Source organism: Aythya ferina, assembly GCF_964211825.1.
Source record: "Aythya ferina genome assembly, chromosome: 8".
Taxonomy (NCBI): domain Eukaryota; kingdom Metazoa; phylum Chordata; class Aves; order Anseriformes; family Anatidae; genus Aythya; species Aythya ferina.
This window is the reverse complement of record NC_140304.1, coordinates 19,783,137-19,805,793: the sequence shown is the minus strand read 5'-3', so window position 1 is coordinate 19,805,793 and position 22,657 is coordinate 19,783,137. Positions and strand designations below refer to the sequence as shown.

At 36.4% G+C, this 22,657-nt stretch overlaps 1 protein-coding gene and 1 long non-coding RNA gene across 18 annotated transcripts in view; one reads left to right on the top strand and one right to left on the bottom strand.

Moving 5' to 3' along the window:
• Positions 1–7,606, top strand: part of ADGRL2 (adhesion G protein-coupled receptor L2) — a 157,868-nt gene extending 150,262 nt beyond the window's left edge. For 8 of the 17 annotated variants that reach the window (XM_084527861.1, XM_084527875.1, XM_084527873.1 and 5 more), the window contains 2 exons: positions 2,036–2,164; positions 5,512–7,606. In XM_084527861.1, the coding sequence (XP_084383987.1) occupies positions 2,036–2,164; positions 5,512–6,266 (884 nt within the window). In that variant the 3' untranslated portion in view covers positions 6,267–7,606. Of the gene's footprint in view, positions 1–2,035; positions 2,165–2,389; positions 2,472–4,785; positions 4,839–5,511 lie in introns of all 17 variants that reach the window. The other 9 variants (XM_084527864.1, XM_084527863.1, XM_084527877.1 and 6 more) reach the window with 4 other exon arrangements.
• Positions 6,323–18,387, bottom strand: LOC311440688. The gene is made up of 3 exons (XR_014695544.1): positions 18,264–18,387; positions 17,495–18,116; positions 6,323–9,689 (listed from the first exon to the last, which is right to left on the bottom strand). It is a non-coding gene; the product is annotated as an uncharacterized lncRNA (long non-coding RNA).
• Positions 18,388–22,657: the final 4,270 nt, after the last annotated feature.

Here is a 22,657-nt window from a genome sequence, read left to right as displayed (position 1 = left end):
CTACTGTTAGGGCTGCTGTAAAGCTCCCATGAACCATGGCTGGCAAATTTTCCTACCTTGTGCTTTTTTTAAGATTCAGTGGCTGGGACCTGTACTTAACTCATATTTATTTTAGAAGTAAAAAATGTGGTACTTTGCAAAAGAGAAAATTTCAAAAAGCATAATCCTACTTCTGCTGTTTGGTGTATAAAGATGGATGAGACTTGTGTGTCTCACTGCTCCCCTCACCTGAATCATTATTATCCTCTGGTAAAACCAAAATTAACTAATATTTCCTAAGTAGATTTTTTTTTTTTTTTCATTTATTAAAACCCCATATATATGCCAGAATCCCAGATAAGAGTCTGGGATTTCCTGCTGCAACTCAGGTAATTCAGAGTTGAGCACAGATCTTGGAATTTTCTCCCTGCTTTGGAACTCCAGTCTCAAGTCACCTGAGATGCTCTGTCATGACTAGAAAAAAATGATACTGTCATGATTCAACTGTAATAATTTTACTATCTTAGTATGCATGTAAGGGTAGCTTAGTAGCTTTTTGTAGAGCTTAGGGATATGGTTTAGTGGAGGGCTGTTAGCGTTAGGTTGGAGGTTGGACTCGATGACCTTGAGGTCTCTTCCAACCTAGAAAATTCTGTGATTCTGTGATTAGTAATTATTGGCAAGTATCATTTCATAAAATTCAAGGTTTTAAAGGTGGCAAACTATTTGAATTGAAAAACAAAGTTCTCTTACTATAAATTACGGGTAATAATTCAAACCAAGATAAAACATATTACACAAAAAAAAAAAAAGTCAAAACGTATTTGAGCTAGTATTTCTAGTAGTAAATAGATAACAACTGAAAAAAAGCTATGATAAAAACTTTCTTAGTTGTTCACTGGTATAAACTTTCAAATAACATTGGCATAATCAGGCAATAAGTCTCTGAATCTTAGAATTATCTGCTTCTTTGAACTACCAAGTACCTATGGTAGTACAAAAGCATTAATATTTGAAATATATACTGCCTTTTCTATTGCCAAATAAAAATATAGTATAAAAATATAGTTGGCTCTTTATTTGTACTTTAGTCTATGATGCAATCCTGATGCATTGTTGTGCAATGCAGTAGAAAAGGAAGTAGAATTTTACTTTAATGAAGTGTTTAAAGTAACTTTTAAATGATAGTTTTTCATGGTGTTTTTCTTTTTTCTTCTTTTTTTTTCTTCCTTTTCTTTTTCCTGCGTGTGTGCATGTCAATTTTCCAAACAATTATTCTTCTGGTAACTAGAAATCAGAGCTAATAGACTCTATAGTTTTCAAATGATGCTTAATTTTTTTTCTAATTCTTCTGAATTGTTTAAATGGTATTACACTAACATGTAAACTATGTTCTAAAAAATCTGTTAATTCCTGTAGTATCTTGCTTCATGTTACACTGTTTGTAAACTGCTTGTTTAAAGAAAAGTTGTCATTCAAGGAATTCTTTTTTTTAAACCTGGCAGATAAATTTGCTTTCCCCTCAGCATGCATACTTTTGCATATACTAAGATATGCTTGCAGTTTGTCATCCACTGTCTGTTTGAAAACAGCAATTCCCTTCCACTCTCTGTGTGTTTGTCATAAAGTGAATAACAGCTCTGATCCATCATAAGACATTTTTCAATGCATTTAAATTCAAGAAATTCAGTTCTCTCAATTCTGGGCAGAAGTGTTCCATAATATCATTTTAGAAGTTACCATAGCTTTATGTAGTACCTTGATCTCTACACATTTAATTGCTATTCTTGTGTAACCGTGATTTTGTATACATTAATAAGTGTCACTCTCACCAGATGTTTACTTTGGGGATTTGGACAGCACCTGTGAATTACTGGCATCTAACTATATTTTTCTACTCCCATTTCAAATACATAGCTCAAATACATTCAGAAATTTTCATCTGAATTACATTTGACAAGTTCTACATGATTCATGATGAATAAAAAATATTCTTTATTGAAATTGTCAGAATAAAATTAAAGAACTGACTTTTTTTCTGTTTCTTTTGCTTTAGGAATGACTGGCAATTACCTACTAACAAACCCTCTTCTTCGACCACACGGCACTAACAACCCCTATAACACATTGCTCGCTGAAACTGTTGTATGTAATGCCCCTTCAGCTCCTGTGTTTAACTCACCAGGTGTGCTTATACTTCCTGAGTAAAACCGCTTTTCTTGGCTCGCTCCAAATCCCTTCTTTTCCCTAGATAGAAACTCAAGTTGCAATACCCTAGCTATGCATTCTGAATTTCTGTCAGTTTGAGAAATACAGTGTTGCCTATGTCAGCTTGTAAAACTGCACTATATTATAGTAATGCCTTTGCCATAACAGTATTTACCAATAATTATCCATGTTTTTAACACAGGTGGCATAAATCTTAATATACTATTACAGGACTGACATCACATGGTCTGAGAGCCCATCTTCAAGATATATATCACTTAGAGGTATCATGTCTATGCAATGTAAGGTTGACTCAAAAGCTTGCTGAGAAAAACATGTTCATGGAACAGATTAGATACTAAAGCAGTGCAAGGCATCTTGACACCTTTGGATACTCCAGTGTAGAAAATTGTATCCAGCGTCAAACAGATCTATAGTATAGTGCAGCTTTATGGTAGATCATTTCCTTTAGGAAAATCTTGAGATTAACAGTTAGAACAGTTTAGTTCTGAATGAATAAAGGGTGTCATCACTTACCTAACATTTTGTTGTTAGAGTATCTAGTTGCTTTTTCTAACTACAGTGCAATTCATCAGTAAATATCTAGCAGTTACTGTTAGATGAATCATAAGATCACTTTAGTGTAACTGGAACGGTAAATCTTTGGTAAAGTGCTCATAAGACCTTGTTTCCAGTTTTTATTTCAAGTTTCTTTTTTAACTGTACTGTAGTTTCTATTTTCATTCTCTTGTTTTCTTACTTTCCTTATGCTTTCCTCTAGCAACCTACAGAGAGACAAGTATGGGAGTAAAACTTAACTTTGCCTATCAAATGTAAATTTTTTCAGCATGATTTTTAATGGGCACAATTAAAACATAACTAGCGGTCATGAAGTAGACTCAGCGGGCAAGTGGTTCACAATTTGCAAATGAAATGTTTCCACATTCAAAAAGTACTTGCATACTGCTTTTTGGAAAACAACATGAGGTCTGTAGCAAACCCTATTGGTAACAGAAGTTATGGAATGCTGAAATAATTAGCTTTTTAAAACCAAAGCAGTGTCAAGCCGAAATACTTAACAATTTACTTATATTTTTACATTCCCACGGTAATCTTGCTACAGGCTATGGAAAGATTTCAAATGAATTACCTGATCATGGGCAACAAAATTTGCCTCATCAAACCAATTTAAATATATTCTAGCATGCTTAACTCTGCAGTGTATCATAGAAAACTCATTGTGGATTATCAGATATATTTTGGTATCTGTTTAGAAAAAGAAAACGGAATTAAAATTATAGAATTAAATCACTTTCATGAGGGAAATGAGTGCCAGCATGTGGTCCATGTGTTGTCTACTTTTATAAATGCCATATGTTCTGAGCAGCTAAATCCTTTGCAAGAAAAATCTTGGAACATATATGAAATTGCAGAACTATAAAACTGTTTAATCAAAGCTTAAAGAGACCTTTCAAACAACCCTCATCACTGTTTAAATCAATACACATGAAGAGGAGCTAACAATAACACCAATACAAAATGATTTGCAAATTATTTAGAATTTATTTGGAGATTATTACTCCGTTTTCTAAAGTTGAAGACAAAAATCTTTTCTTGAGAAAATGCAATTACTTTTTAATTGAAAACAATATTTTCCAGAGAAGATGGAATTTTCTAGGATAAGCTGCAGCTTTAATTATGAAAAACAAAATAAAACAAACAAACAAAAAAAAACACAGGAAAATGCATCTTTTCCAAAACAACTTTTTTTTATACTCCTCCAAGCCTTGCATATAATGCAGCAGCCTCACAGTGGTCAGTCTCATTTCAGTAAAGTCACTCCATTCTTTCTTTACTTCTAGACATATCTGTAGATAAAGTGATTTTCTAGGAATGCTCTAACCATTCAACTTTCCATGGTTCAGACTGTTTAGTTTCTTTCAAAGTTTGTTTTTGTTTTTTTTTTTTTTTTCCTTTGCTTGGGAAGCACTGTGCTGTCATAGTTTACATGTCTTTGTGTCTATAGGAAATCCTTTTCTTTATTGTGCCCCCCCCCCCCCCCCCCCCAAAAAAAAAAAAGCCAAAATCAAAAACATAAAGACCTTAATCATCATAAGACTTCATTTTTTTTTCCCCCTTAACTTCTTTCCATGTTTCTAAAGGACTTACCCGATCTGTCATTTCTCCAGCAGCTATGAGGTATCAGCCATTGCTGATTTCCTCTTCCCATTCCACAACTAATATTTATTCTTTGGTTTAATTTCTGTGACCCATACTTACAGAAATTCCTAACATTTCTGCATTTGACTTCCATGGCCATGGTAACTGTGGGCCTAACTCTTAATTAACGATTCTGGTTCATTCAGTGCTGTCACTGTGACTGATGCAGACTGCAGGCAAACTTTGACCTTTAGAAGCCTGGGGCCATTGTTGGCAGACAGAATATTAGTGCAAAAAAATTACATTAAGTGGGAAAAGAAAAGCTGTTATTGCTTCGTAATCTAATTTGCTGAACCCTTGCTCTGACTAAGTTGCTGAGAAGCTCAGTAATTCTTCATCATGTTACAATAAATCATTTTACTTTCTTTTATATATCAGCTACTCTTAGGCCAGATAGCCTGAGCAGACAGACATGATGTGAGTTGTCCAAAGTGAGTCATTCCACCTGCTGTCTATCGTGTTGTTGGATGGTGCTTGTGGGCCCTGGTCCCTGTAGTGTGAAAGATGGCTGTCCTTGTTTAACATAAATTCTTTGTATTTATCCATTTTTTTCATTCTTTTCTTTACTTCATCTCAAAAAAAAAAAAAAAAAAAAAAAGGAAAAATGTTAGAAATGTTGTTAAGTAGTTGCTTGCCAGTTATGTGGGTTTATGTTGTACATTTACCTTCAGTTATGTCTGTGATCTAATTCCTTTTTAATTTAGTGTCGTTTAGGACAAATTCTGTTAATTTTCTTTTTCTAAATCATGGTGGTGTACTTCAAAACATAGATGTTTCCAAATGAATTGCTTTGCATTACATATGCAAGGGCATGGAGTGATCAGTTCCTTGTGGAAGAGTCACAGAATTGACATTAAATTAAGAAATTAAAATGCCACTATTCCCCACAGGAAATACATGTTACTATTTTAAAATGCATCTTTCATATAAAGTGTGCAACTGTTTACATTTGGGAATGTTCAATAACCTTACTTTTCTCAAGTCTTACTTCCAAGTACAACTTTGTCCTGAACTACATTAAAGAATTTGTTTAAGAAAAAAAAAAAAAAAAAAGTGATGAAATAGACATCAGACAATAACCAGAGCTGTCCTTTTCTGTTTCAGGACATTCACTGAACAATGCCAGGGATACAAGTGCCATGGATACTCTACCGCTAAATGGTAATTTCAACAACAGCTACTCATTGCGCAACGGAGACTATAACGACAGTGTGCAAGTTGTAGACTGTGGACTAAGCCTGAATGATACTGCTTTTGAGAAAATGATCATTTCAGAATTAGTGCACAACAACCTGCGGGGCAGCAGCAAGAACCATAACCTGGAGCGCACACTGCCGGCCAAGGCTGTGATCGGCGGGAGCAGTAGCGAAGATGACGCCATCGTGGCAGATGCCTCATCTTTGATGCACAGTGACACCCCTGGGCTGGAACTCCACCACAAAGAGCTTGAGGCCCCACTCATTCCTCAGCGGACTCACTCCCTTCTGTACCAGCCCCAGAAGAAAGTGAAGACCGAGGGAACCGACAGCTACGTCTCACAACTGACAGCCGAGGCTGACGACCACCTCCAGTCCCCCAACAGAGACTCTCTTTACACGAGCATGCCCAATCTCAGAGACTCTCCATATCCAGAGAGCAGCCCCGACGTTGAAGAAGATCTCTCTCCCTCCAGGAGGAGTGAAAATGAGGACATTTACTACAAGAGTATGCCAAATCTAGGAGCTGGCCATCAGCTTCAGATGTACTATCAAATCAGCAGGGGTAATAGCGACGGCTATATAATTCCTATTAACAAGGAAGGATGTATTCCAGAAGGGGATGTTAGAGAAGGACAAATGCAGCTAGTGACAAGCCTTTAATAGTGTAGCAAAGAGATATTAAAGGCCACATACAAGTATTAAAAGACTTAATTGGCCCTGTGCAGGCTCCCTCGTATCTGCTTGAAGAGACAATTCTGTTGACCCTGTGGTTCTCCGGTGTAACGGGGATTACTGGACCTCGCAGTTCTGTGAATTTTTATAAAACAAAAACTTTGTATATACACAGAGTATACTAAAATGAATTATTTGTTACAAAGAAAAAAAATACCAACAAGGTATTTTAAGATATCTTCTGCTGCTGAATTTAACAAAATTGTGAAAAAAAAAAAAAAAAAAAGAAAAAGAAACACTTTCCAGCCATTTTACTGCAGCAGTTTGTGAACTAAATTTGTAAATATGGCTGCACCGTTTTTTTTTTTTTTTTCCTAGGCCTACATTGTATTATATACAAGGCGTAGGCTCTAAAATCCTGTGGGACAAATTTACTGTACCTTACTATTCCTGACAAGACTTGCAAAAGCAGGAGAGATATTCTGCATCAGTTTGCAGTTCACTGCAAATCTTTTCCATTAAGGCAAAGATTGAATACATGTCTAACCACTAGCAATCAAGCCACAGGCCTTATTTCATATATTTCCTCAACTGTACAATGAACCGTTCTCATGAAAAAAATGGCTAAAGAAATTATATTTTGTTCTATTGCTAGGGTAAAATAAATACATTTGTGTCCAACTGAAATATAATTGTCATAAAAAAATAATTTTAAGAGTTTGAAGAAAATATTGTGAAAAGCTCTTGGTTGCACATACGTTATAAACTGTTTTTCTTACACTCTGTTCATAGTACAGTAGTATATTAAAAATGCAAGTTCTACCTGTTTTCACTTATTTTTCACTGTAAACAGTGTTCTGCTTTGACAAGTTAGTTTTTATTCTTTTTTTTTTTTTTTTAATTTTATTGCCAAAAACATGATTTGGGGAGAAAATTGTTTTAGAAGCCAATTATGCCAAGCCTTGCACAAATTTGGTATAGCTAACAAAGATTGTAACTGAATTCCCTGTTCATTCTTTAATCAGGGTTGGGTGGTAAGGGGTAAAGGGGACACTGGACACTTCTCACAAGCTTTCTCATGAATAAAAGGTGCCTGTCCTTTAAAAAGATAAATAAAACATAACTATTACTCTTCCATATTCCTTCTGCCTATATTTAGTAATTAATTTATTTTATGATAAAAATATAATGAAATGTAAATTGTTTCAACAAAATTCTGCTTTTTCATCCCTTTGTGTAAACCTGTTAATAATGAGCCCATCACTAATATCCAGTGTAAAGTTTAACACCTGTTTGACAGTAAATAAATGTGAATTTTTTTTTCCAAATAGGTAAAATGTGCATTATTATGTACGAAGCATAATTGGCATCAGCAGTCTTTTGACCCAGCTGTATCCTGCTTAGAATGGCTTCTTTACATTTCATGATTTAAGTGTTGAGAGTACAATGGAAGCTGTCTATGTAGTTCGACAGAAAAGAGTTCATCTTTACTTACTATTTATTACCTTAGTCACAATTGAATAGGATCAAACTCAGATATAGCAGGGTCATTAGGAAAATGTACTGTAATTTCATATATTTACATAACTTTTAAGTAGGCATCTGTACTGAAATCAAAAATAAGGTGGTAAACACCACCATCGTATTCTCAGCAACAATAATTAGCAGTTAATTATTAGTGATGAAGATATAGTCTTATAATGGGGAAAACGTGAGTAAGCAGCATTTGGATAGCACTCCTGTGCAAATAATCTGCTGTGCAAATAATCCATCACAGCACCACTTCAAGTTAGAAAAATAAGCATGACTGCCCCATTTTTATCAGTCTAGAAAACTGCAGAAGGCAGCTGATGCCCAAGACGTTATCAACAAATTGGTGGCAAAATTGGAAGTCTGAAGTCTTTGTTCCCAAGCCTTTTTTGTCCCTCTCAACCAGAGCTTCTCAAAGATAACACCAAGGACTTATTTTTTTTTCAACTTCCAAAAGTGTGTTCTTTCATAGCACAGAGGCCATGTTTTCATATGTGGCACCTGCGACTATATGTATGACAACAGCAAAAATTCATTTGAAAGCCTTTTAAATTCTGTTAGCTTCTAATGTGCTGGAATATAAGAATACTCCATTTGGAATGTATATCAATACACATTGGTTTTGTGTAGGTGCATTTTGAAAAAGTTTGGATTTCAAAAAAATATTTTGGGCAAGACTTTATGGTGTTGAGACAATTCAAACTTTGTAAAAAAATATCCGAGATGAGATGGAACCTCAGAGTTCAGATAACCTCAGTATGTCTGTAATTGGGACTGTGGCACTGTAGCAATTGTTGAAGACAAAGGCATGTTTACCTTACCCTCCTGGTAACGCTTGTCAATATGTTCCTTAATACATAAAAGTTACTATCTTTGTGGTAGAGTCACTGGAACAGTTAAAATTTAATCAGAAACTGTTTACTTCTGTTTAGCAGAGATGCTTTAAAAATCTGAAGTCTTTGTGAAATAAGGATTTGTTCTGATTCAGGGTATACAGCAGACGCTTCGGAGCAAAATGATTCCCTTGGTCTGTCTGGCAACTTAAAAGCATACTTGCTGCCTTCTACCTAGGAAATCATGTCTTAGGGATTTAAAAACTGTGGTGCTCAAGTAATTATAGTACACGATATAATAACATCACCAGCTTTCAGCAGAATATTCAGCCCTAATTCGAGCAAGTACTCCTTTGTGTCATGTGTTGTCTAACTTAATGGTGGCGAAACTACATGCTGGAAAAAGGTTTGTAGCATTGTGATCTTAAAAATATATTCAACTGCAATTGTAACACGTATACATAAAACAAGAAAATTGAGCTGATGAACCTAAGATGAACCAGCTGAACCTAAATATCATAAGGGAATTCTTTTGTTAGCGTCTTTGTAATGTAGATGTTGCTTTTTAGTGAGCCTATTTTTCTCTCTCTCTCTTTTTTTTTTTTTTTTTTTTTTTTTTTAATGTTATACTAGTGAGTGTCCTGTGTTTAGCTAACAACTAGCAGCCGATACCTTGCCAAATTTCTGTTGGTGTAACTTCTCAGTGTAGTAGTTTACAATACAATTATATGGCCGACAGCTTACTGTAATTTCTTTATGTTCTCTCTCATGTTCCTGCCATCTTGTCTTGGGATCAGAAGGACAGAAGAATTGAGAGGAAGAGTCGAGAATAACGAAATAATGACAGCAGAATTAATGGAAACAAGTGTTTCTTCAGGGTCATCAGTTAACCAGTTCCTATGATGGTGCCAAGGATATGCTGCTATTTTAGGCACTGTCTTTCAGAAGAGCTGTAATTTTCTTATGGCTAGTAATCTCCTGTTAGTATCAGTGTTAACCCTACTGGCTCCATCCAATTCTTCCTTGTAACTTCAGTCCAGTTATATTCCTACAAAAGATTAAGTGGGATGTGCATTTAGTGAACTGTTGTATAATGGTGCTATGCATTGTTGAATATAAAATACATCTCAATTCTACATAAGTGAACCATAACATGAAGAAACGCTACATTGGTAATACCTTTATAGTTAAAATTAATCTTTATCTGTGAATTCTACAATACACCTTTGCTTTTAAATTGGAAATGAGATTACTAATAAAGTTTACATATATTCACTTATGTAGGCAATAAAAGATGTTTCAAATTGACATAAGTTATGGATAAAATACGTGTCATATTTTATGTCCTAGTTTTTAAGAAAAATTTCTTTCTGAACTACTCAGAACAGACATTAACAGAAAAACAACAAAAAGTAAATGATCCCTGTGTATTGTTGTTATCCCACTTTGCCTAAAGACTAACAAAACTTGTCTTCTAGAATTGATTATATGACAACATATGCTAGTGTAGAATTTTATCCCTGAATAAAATTATTTTTTAATTCAAGAGAAGCTACAGGCAGATGTATATATATATATACACATACAGACAAGTACATCTCCATGGGGGTCTTAACTCACAAATTCTAGGGGGATGGTGGAGAATGAAAAGTGCTGGGACACAGGCACTCTTCAGTTCCACTCTGCTGTAGCCTTGCAAAGACACTTTAGCCCTTCAAAGACACAAAGGGAGCTCATGGTGAAACATACATTAGATTTTTTTTTAAATAGATGGTAGCAGTCACCATATATATTTATGAAGGTCATTGCTACCAGTAAGCAAGGGTCTTGCTGTATGGATCCAGATTTATGAATGCTGCTAGCCTGCTGAGTCTCTACCCTAGAACTATGTTGGAGGTTGGAAGCCAGCTTTGTACTGAGCTGGGGACAAAAGTTAGCACCACCACAGCTCTGGATACAAGAGATTTGTGCCTCATTTATATAAACACTGTGAATTAGTAGGAATTCAATTAGCAGATCTGGCTGAAGCATCCAGCTCTGACAAAAATCTGGGGTAAAGGTTCGTTAGGACCCTGTCCATTTCAGCAGGTTTTTTTTTTTTTTTTTTTCCCCAGTAAAAATACCTCATGCGGTTTTTAGAACGACAACTTCTAAATCCTTTTATTCATGCAGGATAAATTCTCAGTGGTATTTCATTAATTCATGCCTAAGAGCATTAGTATCTCTTCTTACTCTATTATGTCATCATTAATCTCAACTGCGCCCCATCAAAGTTCCTGGCATGTGAAACAGATTACACGATGATGCAGCCAGAGTGTTTAGAAATGCTATAGAAAATCATACAAGCCTCAACTCAGCACCAAGAAGATTTTAAAACACCATTCCATGTAATGCACCAGCTGCTGGTCTTCGGCAGGGGATCACAGAGTGGGGAAGTCACAGTGACAGAAATAACAATCATAATAGGTAGTTTTATCAAAAAAAAAAAAAAAAAAAAGTTCTTCTAAAGCAAAGCTGATATAAATTTTAACCATTTCTTCATTGGGTACATGTCTCCTGTCTAACTGTTAGAGTAGAGCCCTGCCTCAGTGTAGATGCTGTACTGCAAACCAGTTTAAAGCTTAGAGGCAGCAAAGTTGAGCACAGAAACATCTGCTTACATTAAAAGGTCTGATTCACAAATAGTTAGCACAACATCCTGTGTCATAAGTGTATAATTAAAAGAGAGGCGGACTGAATAAGAATCATTGAATATCTATCTGGAATAACTGTCCCAGTCTTGTAGCATACAAGTAGCTTTAAAATAGCTTAATGTTGCTGAACTCAGCCTCCATGATTGCTTAGGAGAATGAGTCCCAAAGGTTAACGAGGTTTTTATGGAAATAATTCATTTTCATTCACTTTGAACAGACCACTTTGCCTTTTTTTTTTTTTTTCTTTTTCATTTTCAGGATAAATAGAAACTTCTTAGCTTGTATTCTTAATACTACTCATTGTTTTAAACACTTCCCCATTATCTTCTATTACTTGACTCCTTTCTAAATAAATCCTTGTTTTCAGACTCTTCCATTTTTCTAATTGTGTAGTTGCCAGTCTGCTGAATTACTTTTTCCCAGAATGCTTTAAGAGAAAGGGAAAACCACAAAATTGTAGGTGGATTGTTATATCTGATTTATGGATGGAATTGTATTTTCTATTCCATCTTCCACCCCACCCCACCACCCCAACACACACACGTGCTCCCACGTCATATTTTGTCTTCATAGTATCCATTCACAACACCAATTTTTCCACTAAGTTGATCATAGAAAGTAATGACCTAAATAATTATGGTTAATTTAGAACCCAACAAAGCCTACAGATACTTCCAATTATTCCCAGGAATGTGTGCCCAACCTTGTATTTGTCAGCACTGCATTTCATCTGCCTCACACTGCCCATTTATTCACTTTGTTAACCCAGGTCATTCACAATCTTCCCTAGTTCTGATTAACTGAAGTAATTCTCTGTTAACAGCAAATGTTGCCACCTTTCAGATAGCATGTTCATCCCCTTTTACAGATAGCACCAGTTTAAACACAGAGTGTTAGGGCACTATACCATTAGCCTTTTGCCATGATCAAAAAACCTGACCACTTAATCCTGCTCTACCTCTTAGTTTCTAATGCACAATTGCTTCAGCTTTCACTTCCTGAACACTGTTCTGCTTTAATGACCTCTTGGTAGGGATTATTTTTTATTTTTAAAATACAAATAAATTACATCAACCATTCCCTCCACCTCCAGCAGCTGCACAACTGGCTTAACTTTAGTATGTTAGAGAGGCACGATTTTCTTGCCCTGAGCATTTACATCTCTTTCAGCAGTGTTTCCTCTGCACTGCATGCTTACATATGGAGTTTCTACATGTCAGACTCAAAAAGCACTTACTTATCTGTTCAAAATGAAATTCAGATGGAAATTAGTCACTGAAATCCCAATATACATCACTCAGGTACAATACAATGAACATCATTTCAGGGGAAGAAACAATTCCAACCTTGTAGACACATACATTTCTGGCACTAAGGATATTTTGGCATCCCACATTCTGCTGCTGCATGTCTGCAGCCACACCATCACAGCGGAGGTGAGCCACAGCAGGCACTATTATTGCCCTCCTCATGTGTGACAGTGCAGCCTCTGAATGTCACAATCTACACTTTCAGTTAAAAGGGGGCTCCTTCCCCCCTCCTGCTGAAGTTCCTGTCCTGACAATAATTACAGCTGGAGCTAGCAGAGAAGCCATGTGAATCTGTGCAACTTCCCAGTGTAAATGTCACCATGGAAGCTCTGCACCAGCCCCAATGATTCCCAGTTTGTGTTGTGAAAAGGTCACAGATTCCACCTGCACAGATCCAAAACCACTACAGTTTTTGACACAACATATATCACATGTGATGTGATGGGGCTGTGTTACTCTGATCATGCAGCTTTACGTGCATGGTACTGGTTGTGCACACAGCCCACAGGGAGCGTGGGTGCATCACAGCCAACAAAGTGTCAAACTTGGGTGGGTTCCACAATGCTGAGGTGTTCTCTGGGCCCCAGTGGACTTACTGGTCCTCATTTCCACATAGCTTCTAGCTAAGAAATTCAAAGAGTCAAACTGGGGCTGGCCAGAGTATTTAGCCCCTCAGCATGCCACTGATGAGCTGCTCCCGGTGACCTACTTCTTTCCGTGCTCGGTTACAGTCATGCTGCTACTGCAAATGCTGAGATGGGTTTGCAGCTCTGCTTTTCTTTCAGGCAGGCGTGGCTTAATGTGAAGCTCCTGATAAAAACCTTCCTGAGGAGATCCTCACTGTAGTTGCAATGGCTGGTGGCAGGGTTGTCTCTGTGACGAAGCACAAACACATGCAAGCTTGCATGAACCAGTGATGGTTTCTGTACACATTAGAGGCTGCCTGGAAAAGCCAGACCTGGCCGTTTCTTTCAAAATGTGAGGGGAACAAAGAGAATACACAGAGATAGGGAAGAAAATAAAAGAATAAAGTGAGGTACAGGAGTAATTTTGTTCTCATGTTTCCTTCCACCACTACTAACTGTAGCCCCTTCAAAGCAACACAGAAAAAAAATCTCACCAGTGTCCATTCATCTGGGTTGTATGACAAAATATGCCAGTTTAATGAAGCATTTCTAACTCTTCAAAATTGGTATTTCAGGTTAATGTCCTAAATACTTAATCTAATAGCATTGCCAGATCCCAACATTCTCACAGAAAGCAGACTAGAAATGTACCATTCCAAACATGTCTTGACATTTTCAAAGAACACTTGAAAAAATGGATTTATCCAAAACAGCTTATTTCAATGACTGAAATTCTACTGCTCATACAAAACACTGAAAATGAAGAAAACAGTCAATACACATAGTGAGAGAAAGCTATTTAAACATTTGCCTTAGCACAGGCTTCCCATATGCTACACAGAGCTACGAATGCTCCCTTCCCTGCTGAGACTGATCAGTGTAAATGAAGCACTGATACCCATCCAGAGGTGCTGGTGATTTGCCTGATATCCCACTCCTCTGCATTACTACAGGAATCTGGTCTGTGTCTACTCTTAAAAGCTGTATATCTTCAGAGACAATGTTTGTCTCTCATACACGGAGTATTTCTGTTCTAAATGAATGCTATAAGCGAGTAAGTGAACATGCAAGTAAAAGTGACACATATATATAAAGAAGGCTAACTCACATTTATAGGCACAACTGGTCTCACAAAGTGCTGTGTGAATTTCTCATGGACCTTTTATGATCCAGCTCATGGTGTGCATGCTGAGACCACACTTAATGTGCCTGCAGAAAGAGAGTACCAGCAGCTACAGCCCAGGCAGTCTGATATCGAAAGCAAGCAGGTAGCTGCTGCAGGGGGTTTCTCCTAAGTCTCAGCAAAAGTTTGTTGTAGATTAACTGGCACTTAGGGGACTGCTTGGTCTCCCCACGTCAAGATAAGAACATACTACATGCTGCTTATAGTTATAAGTGTTCTAATTAGGTTGACTTGATTATTGTTCTGTGGTTTGATAGATGCTGTATTTAAAGTAATTTCAGGTACTAATTTTTAGACCTTTTTTTTGTGAACTAGTAAATCAAGTGCAATTTATTCACAGAATTATTCTTTTCTTTCTTAATGCCTATTCCCTCTGGCTTGTAACTTTAATTAGAACCTGCTATCTGTTCACATTGGTAATGGTAACAGTTGTCACTAGAGTACAGATGCATAGATTGAGCTTATATTGCCACTTTGACTTTATATTTAAAACCTAACAATCTTCCCAGCTATACATCTGAGAATACAGTCCATTAATGCTTGATTTCACTGCCACCTTGAACTCCAGACTCTAAACACTAACAATCTGATTATTTTTTAACCATCCAGTAATGCATTTTCTAAAGAATAGAAACTTTAAAATAAATAAATAAATAAAAAATAAAAAAGCCTCATTTGGAGATAAATATATGCCTGAAAAGGTTATTCAGTCCATCCAGATTTCTTTTTTATTGCTATAGATTTTCCCAAGGCAATATTGTTTCTTGAATAATTATCGATCTAAGCAATTGTGTGCTAAAGTAGGCTGATTCATTCATTAAACATATACACAGAAAAGCTCTTGGTTGGGCTGGTAAAAACAAACAACTCCCCTTCTCCTTTCCACTCCTCGACCCCTCCCTAGAAGGGATGATTACCTTGAATATTGAAGTATTTAATTTGCATTTGTCAGGAAAAAGAAACATAAAATATATTTCTGTGGAGCAGAAAGATTATACGGGACCTGGAAAATCATTCAGAAAACACTACTCTTATGTGGTTTGATTATTTACACACTGATTTGCACATTTCATTGATGTGAAGGGAGTCTTCCAGCATCAAGTTACAGCTAGCTTTAAAAGGCTTAAAGGTTTAAAAACCTTGCAAGTTTATTATACAGACAAAGTTTTCCTTCTAATAAAAACTAAGACCTTTTTTAGTATATGATGTGGAAAAAATATATCCATTTTACGTATTTTCTAATTAAATATATCAGGAAAAGAATAGCTTTCAAGGTCTCTGTTCACAGCAGATACAGCCAGGCTGCTCTTGAAGCAGTCTGCATACCAGCCAGAGTACTTCCTGTAAGAGTAGCAACACTGGCAGTGAACAGGGTTAAGAAGGCATCCATTAGCAAATGCTGAAATGAAGAGGATGTCTCTTCATTGTCTTACGTATTCCATGGCTGGTACAAAGTTGCATTCAGTCTAGCAAATTCCATCTTCAAACCCCAGCACCATTTGCCTGCAGAACAGCTTTTCTGCTGAGTGAATGGTGAAGATGCTTAATCAGGCAAGGGGAAGGTTTGCCTCATGTCAAATACTTAGCATTTGTTTATCCTCCAAAACTCAAAAAGGAAGGATGTACAGTATCTCCATGTGAAATGGTGGATCAGCATGTTGTTGTCTGCTGTGTACCACAAAATGAAGCACAACAGGTTACACACTCAAGAAAAAAAAAAAAAAAAAAAAAGGTATCTTCAGACAAACAATATAGTTTTAACATTCAGCATCAAATCTGCTCAGTATACTGAAATTTGTGAAGCAGCAATTCTTACTGAAAGAATACAGTTGAAAAAAAAACAACACAACACTACGAGGAATGAAATTTAATTTTGTGACTCCTTCTTGGGAGAGATCATTAGGATATCTGGTTGTTTTTGGTGAATTGGGGCAAAATACTATGCTGTAGTTATACAGTCCTTCGTGAATATTTTTCAGAAATACTGAAATCCTCATCATTTCAATGAAGATATGAGGCAGTACACACACAGACATTCTGTTACAACATGGGGAGGTACAGGGCAAGCAGATTCTGTCCAAACATATTTTGACTCCACTTATGCCGATATGAAATCAGCATATTTTGATTGAGGTCTGTGGGATTATTTCGGACTTGCACCAGTTAACAGGAACAGAGTGAGGTTTGCTGTATGGTACTCTCTATTTCCTGTCACTTCTCTCTGTTGCTCATCCCATCTGTTTCATTACCTTATCGCAGAGCCAGTGCTGTTCCACATCCATGCTCTCCTATTTGTATCATCACTGGTAAATTTAATGCTCACTACTTAATCACTTTTCTCTCAACAGGTAAAGAATAATAAAACAGTTGGGGGGGTGGGGAATGACAAGATTTGGTGCATTATTTTCACTTAAGAAACAAGACAACTCACCCATTTATATTTATGCATATTCAACTTCTTCCATTAGTGGAATGGCCCTACGAGTAAAGGAATCCAGCTCAGACCATCTAGCAGGTAGAAAATAGCCACTACCACATACTCCAAGGCTAGGACCGACCCACAGGAACATCTTCAGCAGGAGGAAGAGTGAGGAGAGCAGAAGATAAACAACAAGGAAAATGTTTTGCCACATGTTCCTCATGTTCCTTGTTGCCTTGCTTTGTTTTGCAATCAGCAACAGACTACTGTTAACCACAGTAAAACCTGGAGCAAAGCCCTGGCAACCACTTAAATCAATGGCAAATTTTTTTTGCAGACTTCAGTGAGATTATGATTTCTCTTCTGAACCACCATGAATATCTCTCTGTACTCTGTATTCTCGTCTGTTGATTCTTAGACTTGGGTACGGGACATTAAAAACAAAAACAAACAAGACTTCAATTTTTAAAAATGTTTTCCAACTATGGGCAAATGCTTTATTTTTCTTCACTTGTAACCTTGTTTCTGCATGCATCACCCCCAGTAAGTGCTATTTTACAGTGGAGAGCATATGTTCTTTTTTCCCCACTAGATCAATACCTGTCTAAAAGTATTTACTCACCAAAATGGCCATGATCCTTTTCTTTGTCACCCTTGAATTTCTTTTCTGCTCTTGATTTTTTTCTGCTTCTTGACACAGGTTCTTCTTTTACTTCCTGGCTACTACTTGCCTATAATAGGATGTTTTTTCTTCTTTGCTCTTCTTCTTTCTGACATTTATTAGAGAGTATAAATCACAGCTTTTCCACTTGTTTAATCAGGAGGCTCGTCCAGCACTGAAATTGCAGCTGTTTTAAAATGCTACCTACAAACACTTTATCTTCGATTCCTGTTCATAGTAGCTTAAAGGAGACAAGACGACAATGATCTAAATAAGGAACGGGAAAGACTGTGAGACTTGTTTTATAGAAGGAGAAGAAGAGTAATACATATAAGTTACCAGTCTATACTAGAATATGTCAAGAGTTTATTGTATCATACTTCTGTGAATGTAGTCAACTAAACAACTTAAATTCTGACTAGCAAAGACTGAAGTGATGAAAGGAGATGGAATGAAAGGATATTAAATAGGCCCAGGATAGCTGACTGCAATATTCACAGCTTTTGGAATCCTTTATCTTTTCTGCAGTTGGCCACTGACACTCCATTTGTCTTTAGAGGAGCTTGTGCTTCTGTCTGGCTGTCTGAAAAACAGATAAACCATCCTTCAGTCGGGACTTAAAGCCAGTATCCCCAAAGCAGCATCCAGAGCAGAAAAAGCTGTTCTTCACTTCCTTCAGCCAAACTGAAGGCTTCTTACAGAGATACAGCAGGAAAATTAAGATAGTCACCCTTTAGCACCTCTGGGTTGAAATCCATGCTTTGAATCAGCTAGAAAGGATTTAGCAATGGATCCCTCACCTTGAGGAAGAATAAGCTAATTATAGCAGCACCACGTACCCAGCACAAACTGTCAGGCCCTTACTGGGCCCTGACACAAAATGGCCACCAGAAGGTCTGGTTCGGAAATGAATCTCACAGCAGGGCTGGAAGCCAAACACAAGCTTTTTCCATGGTCCACAAATTTCCATGGTGCATGGACTTTGCAATAGAAATGTAGGCAAATATGCTATGTGAAAACATCTATTTACTTTCATAGGTAATGTGGTATTATATGTAATATGACATGCAGCGTTCCTTAGGGGATTGCCAAGCTGTGGATAAACTTCACCTCAGTTGACCTAGATGCAAAACATTATCTTAAACACTTTCTTCTACAGAGATGTTTCCTTAGTGCCCTGAATTTGAAGCTTTATGTAACATATCCACGAACTTCTCTGCTACAGAATGCTCAATCAATGGGTGGTAGTCTCTTATTTCACATACCAGACACCATAATCTTTACCTATACTCTGGCCTCACTTCTCCTTACGCTGATGTGGTTGCAGAGGCTACTAACCTCTGTTCTTACTGCGCAGAGGTGGTATCATTTATAGCCTGGATTTTTGACATGAGACCCATACATGACTTTGGAAAGAAATCTGAAGTGAATCTTTGTCAATGTAACTGAAATATTAAGAATACATTTTTCTCAAAGGGCAGCATTTTAGCATATTTCTGCATTTGACATAAAATGGGAACTTTGACAATGCTCTCTTACTTAACAAAATGCATTAATTAATTCACTTTTCCAGATTTCTAGTGGCAGTTACCTTTTTCAACCTTAACAACTATTCAGATTGCCATAATTACAAAGAGTACATGGTGCACAATGTATGATCAGAAGCATATAATATACTTGAAGTGTAAAATGCTTCAACAATAAAGCTAGAATAATTGTATTGTTTAGTTATTGGCACAACTGGAACATTTATAACTGCATCCAAATAGCTTTCACTCTGAAATGAATGCCTGTGCACAATTCTTGCAATTTGGTGCATATCATTTTTCATTTATTAAGCCATAGGTTAAAGCTGGAGAGAGGAACATTTAAATATGTCTCATAATATTACACTCAAACTAAGGCGCCTTTTTTTGTTTTTGTTTTTTTTTTTTTTTTTTTTAATGAAGGTGTGTTTAGGGGCAGGGTAATACCATGATGAGATGAATAATTGCATGAAAAAGTTAATTAACCAAACCAAAAATCAACTGCCTTCTCAAGCCAATTCCTGTATTTTCTGCTCAAAGACAATTGAATGATTAGATAAGGAGATATAGATAAAAACTGAAATTTCATCAGATTTTTTGTTCTTATATCATCCTTCTAGACTCCTAAGACAATTGTAGTTAATGAGCATCTTGATTTTGATTTAAACAGGGCTTAGGTCATCATATTGCTGCTGCTCCTTCAACCTTTTTTTTTTTTGTTCCTATTTGTTACTCACTCATTGTACCTCATCTAAAAGTGTCAACTGTAAGCTTTCTTGGGAAGTGACTACATGTTTCTCTGTAGGAGCAGAAAAGAAAATAGACTTTGACAACCTAATTAGGATACCTAAATTCTAATATAAACACAAACAATAGCATGCTATAATTTCCATTCATTGTCTGTCACTACGGCAGCAAAGTCTGAACAGCATCAGTGTCTGTTCCAGTCATCAGAAGTTTATAGAGTCAATGACTTGGCCAAAAAAGTGGCCAATAGCCTGGCTCTAACAGCACTACAAGAAAGCTAAATTACATGAGGGTCGTGGGTGTTCAAGAATACTTTAATATTGGTACTTATTTAATAATCAGTACTGTAAGAGGAGGGGGCAGGCATATCAGCATATTTTATAGAACCTCTAAGATAGATTGTCATATCATAGTTGCTTTTTTTTACAAGTTTTCTCATTCATTGCAGAACAAACCCAGCATGTGTTACCAGGCAGAAATATTCTGCTTTGTACAATTTTCCTTCTAAGCTCTTGCAGTAGCAGTGCCTAATGAAGCACAAAAGACTTGAAGCATATAATACCACTTTTAACTTAGCAGCTGCATAGACCCTTTCCTCCCCTATCAATAAAATGGCTGCAGCTGACCTTGCATTAGGCTGGTTTTAAAAGAGAATAGCAGTGAGGACTGTATCATATTACTTTACTGCTTTAGAAATTAGCTGCTGAAGTCACTACAATTTCTATCAATGTATCTTTACCCTACTTTACAACTTTGTTTTGTACCACCTGTCTTTCTCCAACCCTTCCTCTCAGCCCAAAAGAAACAATAAGCTTACTCCATGCATCTAAGATATGGTAGGAGAGAAATCTCCAATTTCAGAATTAACTATAGCTCAACCAATTTGATCGCCTGTGACCCAAAACTTCAACCAAAAATAAAACATTCTGCAGTCTATCTATACATCACTCTAGGACAAATTTCAGTCCTGCAATATATCAGACTATGTTATTAATAGTATTCTGTAGGCTACAAGCTGATTTGCCCACATTATTTCAAGGTGACTGCACTTTCATGTAGCATATGCCTAACACCATCGGTACAATTACTATAACCATGTAACTTCAGTTTTCATGGGTAATTAATTGATAAATGACGGCCAACTCCTTCTTAGCTGGTATATAAATCCTTTATTAACACATTTAATTCAATAAAGAGTGAGATAGTACAAATCATAGTAAGGACAGAGAATCAATTTGTTCATTTTCATACACTGACTTTTGCAGCACTCACTAACAGGGCACAGCTCATTGCTTTCTCTTATAATGGGTCATCTGCACTCAGGAGAAAACAAAAAGCAAAACCAAGAGACATCATTCTTTTCCCAGAATAGTTTAAAATTAAGCAGGGGAAAGACAGGAATCTCAGAAGCTCACCCTTTAAGGTCAGTCACTGTAGTTGCAACATTATGCAAGGAAAGGCAGGGGAAGACACTGGTCAGAACATGAGTCACTGGAAAATAAAAATTGAACAAAAGGAAGCAGGATGACAACAGAGAAACAGAATCTGAAAGAAAAATAGAACAAGCAATTGGGAAAAAAAAAAAAAAAAGAAAACAAAAAATTAAAAATCAGACTATGTTGGTGAAGGAGGGTTAGAATTTTAGTGATTCACTAAAATAAGCACAAATATCCATCCAGTGAGAGATTTAAGTGTGAAGATGTAGTGGCACTGAAGGAGGGATCCAAAATAAATCCTCCTTCTGTGGTGTGAAGAACAAAGAGCTGGTGGAATATTTATTGTAGGTAATTTGGTATATTTTAAAATAAACCTATCCTGCCAAATTTTTAATAAAAACAAACCATTAGAGTTAGCAAAAGCTTCTGTTCCCTTTTTTGACTACATATTCTAGTTGAACTTTGAAAAAGGGCTATCTAGAAACTTTTCTTGTACTCATGTTCTTGAGGCTTCACAACAGCTGCATGAAACTAATAACCATATACAATTCTGAGATTGCACTTATAAAAGGAAGTTGCAAAATTAATATGTGCATTTCCAAAGAATGTTAGAACTATACACCTGACAATGCTAATTAGAAATTATGCCATTCTCTGGAAAACTTTTAAAGAATGTCTCCCCTAAACTGTCATCCTCTACCAAAACAATAACACAAAGGTTGTCTAACTTTATTCTAAAGTAAGCTGATTTTGGTGACCTTCTGACAGGCTGCAAAAGATATCTCTTTGGCTCGGTTTCCAAAGTGAGAGGAGTACATTTTAACAAGTGCCTTTAGGTACCTAAATACCTTTAATATATTTACAGAATGAAAAGCTATTGGCCAAAATCCTACCTGAGTGGTTCCTACAGTCCTGTTGTGATAGTGTGGCACTATCAGAATAACTTGCCTCAGATTTAGGACGATAGTCAAGCAGTTATCTAGTCTCAACCTTGTAGAGCTTTTAAATAATTATTTAAATATAAAGTCTATAAAATTATTGAAGCAAGTAATTCTAATGCATTATACTTTTCTACCTTTTTTTTTTTTTTTCCACCCCATAGTAAGATTTTTGCATAGTAAGCATTTGTAAGTTTCAGCTTTAGGAACAGCTGAAAAAAAAAACAAAAAACAAAAAACAAAAACACAAAAAACACCACACATCTTAGATCTGCACTCAAAGGGCAAATCTCTAGAGCTGTCTAATTATATTTGAGATTTCTCTACCCCTGTAAGACACAAGGAGCAGCCAAGCAATAAACAATGAGAACAATTCTGTGCTTAAACATCACTATCTAACATCCCTTTAGACACTGAGTGAAGACATCTGCCCAGAAAGCATCCCAGATGGGACTTTAGGGGACCATTCTAAAAGAC